Source organism: Puccinia triticina, chromosome 6A (genome assembly GCF_026914185.1).
Source record: "Puccinia triticina chromosome 6A, complete sequence".
In the NCBI taxonomy this organism is placed as follows: domain Eukaryota; kingdom Fungi; phylum Basidiomycota; class Pucciniomycetes; order Pucciniales; family Pucciniaceae; genus Puccinia; species Puccinia triticina.
In genome coordinates, this window is record NC_070563.1 from 4,379,113 (window position 1) to 4,385,205 (window position 6,093).

Sequence of the window (6,093 nt, forward strand, 5' to 3'; positions counted from 1 at the left end):
CAGGAATGTTTCAAAGCTGAGCATAAGCTGGGACAGGACTAGGAAAAGGCTGAGCAAGGACTGTTACAAAGATGAGCATCAGCTGAGCCAGGAATATTACAAAGCTGAGCATCACCTGGGCAAGGATTGGTCAAAAGGCTTTATTCCAATTCTGAGAGTGAGATGCGTGAAAAAGCTGAGTATGAGCTGGGCAAAAAAGCTGAGTATGAGCTAGGTACCAAAGCTGAGTATCAGCTGGACAGAACTGAGGATCAGTTGGGCTCATCAAAAACTGAACAGGACCTCCTTGGTAAATTTTGGAAGTTGAGGAGATGGTTGGGAGATTGGGGTAGGTAGTGGATTGATATTGGATAGGTGGTGGGTAGCTGGCTGGAGCTGGTGTGATGTCACTTCTCATCAACTGACTATTTTATTTTCCTGGTGTCACTCCCTGACTTCTGGGGCTCTCTCTATGTGAGCAGTAAAACTGTGACAACTAGACAAAGCCAGGCAGGGACCCTGCGGGACCTGCCGCAGCTGCGGCCTGGCCCACCGCCTGGCGGCGAGGATGCGTGGAGAACCCTTGGGTGAACCCACACAGGCCCCCACAGCGGAGAACCCCTTCTCCTGCTAAACCTCCCCGCGGCGTCTAACTTAACAAAGTCCCTCTATTTGAGGGGGGACGCTGTCCCGCAGGGACCCTCCGAAGGAGGGACTTACACCCAATGTCCAAGTTTGGGCTGACAGAATCAGAATTATGTTGTTTTTCAAGCGTTTCTGGCTTCACCCTTTCCCATTGGGCAGCAAAGGTTTGGGGGAACAAAAGATTCCCAAGATCAAGGAGAATCTCCCCAAATTTTTCTGAATTTTTTGAGGCCTTCAGAACCCCTCAGATCTATTTTTTGTGACTATCTGTGGTCTGCTTCATCCTATATTACAAAGTTCACACCGTACAGAATCCAAAACTCATGATGTTACAAGGGACACTGCACATCAAGAAGACAGGTTGGGGATAGGTGGGTATAGTACATGGATAAAGAAGACTTTGGTCATCATGGAAATCCAAACAATAATGAAATTGGACAGGAAATGGATGGGTGAGAGCAGTTTTAAAGTCCCCACCAAAAAGCCAAATGCTGTCAGCCTGTAAGTCCGTTTAGCGCGTAAGTCCCTCCCTCCGGTCGGTGCAAGTTTTACCACTCCACCTGTAGGAGGGTGGGACTTAGTTAAGTTAGCCGCGGCGTCCAGGTTAAAAATGGACGCGGAAGTGGTTCGTGTCTCCAAGAATGCACGAAGAGCAGCCAGCACGATATTCCACGACCATCAGGGAGTACCCGGGCCCCTCATGCCGAGTGATGTGGATTGCTTTCAATCACTCGATAAAATCGAATAACGAACCTGATCATCGTAGGACATGAAGGGGCGCTGCGGTCAACCAGGCCCTCTAAACACGGGACCTTAATAGGCTTTAAATGGGTTGTCTTTGGCCGTCTTATGATATGCTCAAAAAAAAATTCAAACTTCATCTTGGAAATTGCGAAACGGGTCATCTGTACCACGATACAAAGTGATATTCCTTTGTATTTATGTGAATGTATGCACCCCAAACTGTGATTGATTTGGCCCTTTCAAAGTCAGAAGCTTTCGGATCTTCCCGGCTCTGAAGGGAGCACAGGAGTGGAGATGAGGTGGGCTTTTGGATATCAGCACCTTTGGGGTGTCGATGTACAAATTTGGCAAAAGGATGTTGTCTGAAGAGGTCGCGGGAGATCTCACCTTGTTGCAACAAGGATCAATGCAATCAGCCAGATGTGTGCCGATAAATTTGGCGACAGTTTGGTGAGGCTCACAGAGGCTCACCCCCCCCCCCCCCCCCCTTTAACCCTAATGCCCATATACGGGTTGCCCTTCGTTTCTTATAAGAACCCACATGCGGCATCAGTGCTAATTTGCTTTTCGAAGGCATCAAGTTCAGTAAGCCTTTGTCGATTAGATTGCTTTGAATTTTTGCAGACTTCATTCTTTGGTTGCGAATACCCCGGATACTTAATCGCCATGCAAGCTCAGACTAGACCAACTCGAAAACCCGCATACTCAGCTACGGCAACAGGTTCTGCAGAGCAGTGCTTCAGCTACTCAACGAGAGAATCGCCATTGACTAGTCACTCAGTTTCCACCCTTGCTAAGGATGCCTCTCAGGATAGATTGTCATTCACCCCGTTTTCTCAGCATTCCTGGTTAGATGAAAGCAAGCCACAGGCCGCAAAAGGTGCACATGATTGTCGAGCCGCGCGCCAACCTGTGGAGGCTGAGGAGGTTGCGCCCCCGTCTGACCACACGCAGTCTAAAAGGGCTTTTTCCGTCACGAGCTACGGAGGCAATGACAACTCTACGAGCTTTTTACCGAGGAACTTTCACATCCCCTCTTCGACTAGAACACTTTTTCAAGACCATACGCTAAGCGAAGCGAAGTACGCGACTCAATTCCCGGAGGAAAATCTTCCACCAGACGCAAACTGTAGCCCTTCTTGTCAGGGAAAAACAACCACTGAAGAGACCCGGAGACCAGAGAGACAACGCGTTAAACTTGGTGGCATGTCACTTCTTTCATCTATGTTTGGCTATCCGATCCTCGAACCTACCAAAATCCATACTGTCAACCTCACAGCTCGCAGCCTGGAAAACAGCTTTTGTTTTGGCTCACTACGGTCTAAAATGCTCCAAGACCAGCTAGAAGCAAGTCGCTTTTTATCAAGAGATTTTTCGAAAGCGCACTCTTTGGTGCAGCAAGGCCAAACCATCTGCATGCTCACGTTCGGGTCGATTCAATTCAATACCCTTCCTAGCCTCGACGAACTCAAGCAGGCCTTGCGAGATTTAGACGCGAGCATTCTGGAATGCAATTTCAAGCTAACAAACGAACAACAGTGCTCGGCGTAAGCATCTAATCCCTACTCAGTATCCCTTTCTTCGTAAGGCTGATTACGATTGTTACCCTGTAGAATTTGGACCAGATTAGAAGCGGTCCAAGACCAAGCAATTTCTGTGGTGGATTCCTTACTTGAATTCGGCAAACATCTATCAAAACTTCATTCATGGGTGTGTGAACGCCTAGTCCCAGCCTGTATTCGATTTTACTCGATGGTCCAGGACGTGGATCGCGATCAAGCGGGGAAAGTGAAAGAGAACATCCCAGGTGCCACGGAGTCGGGCTCAGCCTTGCTGCTTCTCAACGATGTCGTCGGAAAAATAACCACCGCCCAACTCTTGGTCACTTTCTACCACAGCTGTATATCGTCGTTTCTGTTATCTCTTGAAGAATTTCTCAACGCTATACCAGAGGGCGAAATGTCGATGGAAGAGCTCGTCACTTGGAGTCGGTTGTGCAGCTTCTCAGTGGGCGATGTCCGCAATGGACTTACCTCGTTCCGAAATATATCCGAAAAAATTGCTTCCGAGATGATGACACCGAGTCAGCCGCAAATCAATTAAATCTTCCTCCCCCAGAAAGAAGACACGACAGCATTTTCTCCTAAAGATCTGTGGATCAGTTCTGTCTGAGCTCCGCTTCCCTAAAATTGCCGATACCAGAAAAACGCATGAACAGGAAGACTACGCACTCCTATATGTTAAATCACCTCACTGTGTAAATGAAACGATCCTTTCTGCTAACTCTGGGACCCCTCCGCCCACATTTCTATTGTTGCAATGTATATATTGCGCATCAAATGTTCATATACGTGAAATCGCTATCTTTATCAGCCTCCTCCACCAGAACGTCAGCATTGGCTTGTTTCATTTTTTATTGTCTGTCATCCACCGCATTTTTTTTTTTTTGATGAACCTCAGATCCTGCATTTCAATGTATATAACCAAGTACTAGTGTAAATAAGACCACTTCAAGTATATTTTTGGTTCATCAATTCCTGTCGTATAATTGTCATTAGGTGTCTGCCAGTACTTATAGTCTTAGCCATCCTGGTCTGAGTGTCTCGGATTTTAGGAATCAAAGTCTTGACAACGGCATGAGTTTGGTATTACAGTGAAATTGTCAAGAAGATCATAATGATATCATACTTCATCTTTGAAAATCAAGAGAAGTTTTGGTATACATATGATCAGGAAAATCCATGTGAATAACAACAAAACACTTCATGAAGAAATCTTCGCATCATTTGTTTGGTAAAATTTGATGTGTACTTGAAAGTGAAGAGCTTCTTACCAAAATCACAAATCAGGAGGGGTGAGACTTGAGAGAATTGAGATTGGCCTGAAATCTATGCCTCCTTTCAAGACTTAAAAAAGACAAAAATGGAGGAAATCAAATTCTATTGAGGTATGATCCCAAATTTCAAAAACAGGGGCTTAAAATGAAAAATTTCAATGAGCAACTGTATCATTCAGGGATAGTGAAGCTGAATATATGTCATTTACTATTGAGCCATCCAGTTTGTATCCCAAACACTGCAAAAATAACTTGGTCAACTGCTTGCAGTTGACATGCAGGATACTCAAGCCATGCTGCCATTGTAACTCCACATGAATGCAGAAGTGGCTTTGTTGGCACAGTCACTGTGCAAGGTGCACAGTGACTGTGCATTGAAGCTTGGGTTGAGTCAAACCTTGAGTAAGACTGGTGTAACACCACAAGCTTCCTCAGAGTTGCCGCATGTCAACTGCTCACAGTTGACACAGTTTTTTTTGCAGTGAAAGAGATCCAAAATTTCCACACTAAGGACCCAATCTTTTTGCAAACCTTAATACATAAACCCAGTGTAATGAGAGAAGTCTCCTTGATTTTGAAAATTTTGTCAGAAAAATTTACCAGTTCAAACATCAACGAATGAATCTCTTGTTCTTGAAACCACATACTGTCAACTGCTTGAGTACCTATTAACCCATGCTCCTTGGTGGACCCATTTTACTATAGGATCATTGGATTATGGGTGAAGAGTACAAGTCTCTATTAATCCATGATTCAATATTTGGTTAATAATGACACCCTATTAAACCATAATATCAATATGAATGAGATGAAATAGAATTGTTTTTTTTTTGTGTACTGCTTTCTCAAACCCCCTTTAATATACCTAAGTTCTTCTAGGGCTTGAAAATAATATTGAAATGCATTCTTACTATAAAATAACAGGGTGATTAAAATATAAAAATTGAACTTTTCCCACTTACACATAATTTTTAAAGTTAGTGTTCACAGCTTTTCTTGAACACCAACTTGCAAAAAACATTTAGGAAGATCTGAGAGGCAAATTATAATGTGGCTTGCGTACACCTTTGAAACTCTGTGTTCAAGATATGACTTGAATTCCAACTTGCAAAAGTGCCTTAGAGATGCCATTTCATTTGTCACCCCTGCCCATCCTTCAGAAGGTACCCGTGTCCCCTTTGAGGTAACCATGGTCAGTGTGGAGCTACTTTCTTGAATTTTAACTAAAATAGAACACCCTGCACCCCACATGGGTACCTGCTGAAGGGCCCCAATGGGTGCCAAATGATCATCTCTAATTAGTGCATGCAACTTGCACCTGTCCCAATTTGAAACCCCCTAATTTGGCAATTACACACATGGTTCAAATCAGGAACCAAAAGATAAGAGGTAAGAATCCAGAATTGAGTTGAAATTTCCAGGTTGACATAATGCTGTGAGTGGTGTTTGTTGAGCAGTAGCAGTCAGGTAAGTGGCTTTGAGGAGGTTTAAATTGACAACACTAAGACATGACAGTTACAAAACAGATATTAAAGGGTACTTGGTCTTTGTTCCATCACAATCAGAAGATTGAGGCAAAGATTTTGTGGTGAAAAAAAAGTAGGACAGCGGTGAAAGCAAATATGTACAGTGGGTCATCTAATGTTTTTGGCATCACTTTTTTCAATGCAGAAGCTCAGGCCACAGACTTCAAGTCATCAAATTGGCTTCAGGGGTGGAAACAAAGTTCCCAAGAATGATTATGAAATAAAAAAAATAAAAATACGGATGTACTTTGCGCACTGCGAAAAACTCGTTGTGCACTGCAGGGGGCGTCCACTCGACATCCCGGCCACAGTGCACAGAAGTTCAAAACGCTTCGCGCACTGAAGAAAATAAACCTTGAAATT

At 44.1% G+C, this 6,093-nt stretch overlaps 1 protein-coding gene across 1 annotated transcript; it reads left to right on the forward strand.

The window, feature by feature from the left end:
• Positions 1 to 2,034: 2,034 nt before the first annotated feature.
• Positions 2,035 to 3,471, forward strand: PtA15_6A523 (uncharacterized protein; the record flags this gene model as incomplete). Its single annotated transcript, XM_053170238.1, has 2 exons — positions 2,035 to 2,915; positions 2,982 to 3,471. 2 exons carry the CDS (start codon positions 2,035 to 2,037, stop codon positions 3,469 to 3,471), a joined length of 1,371 nt encoding a protein of 456 aa, XP_053021449.1.
• Positions 3,472 to 6,093: the final 2,622 nt, after the last annotated feature.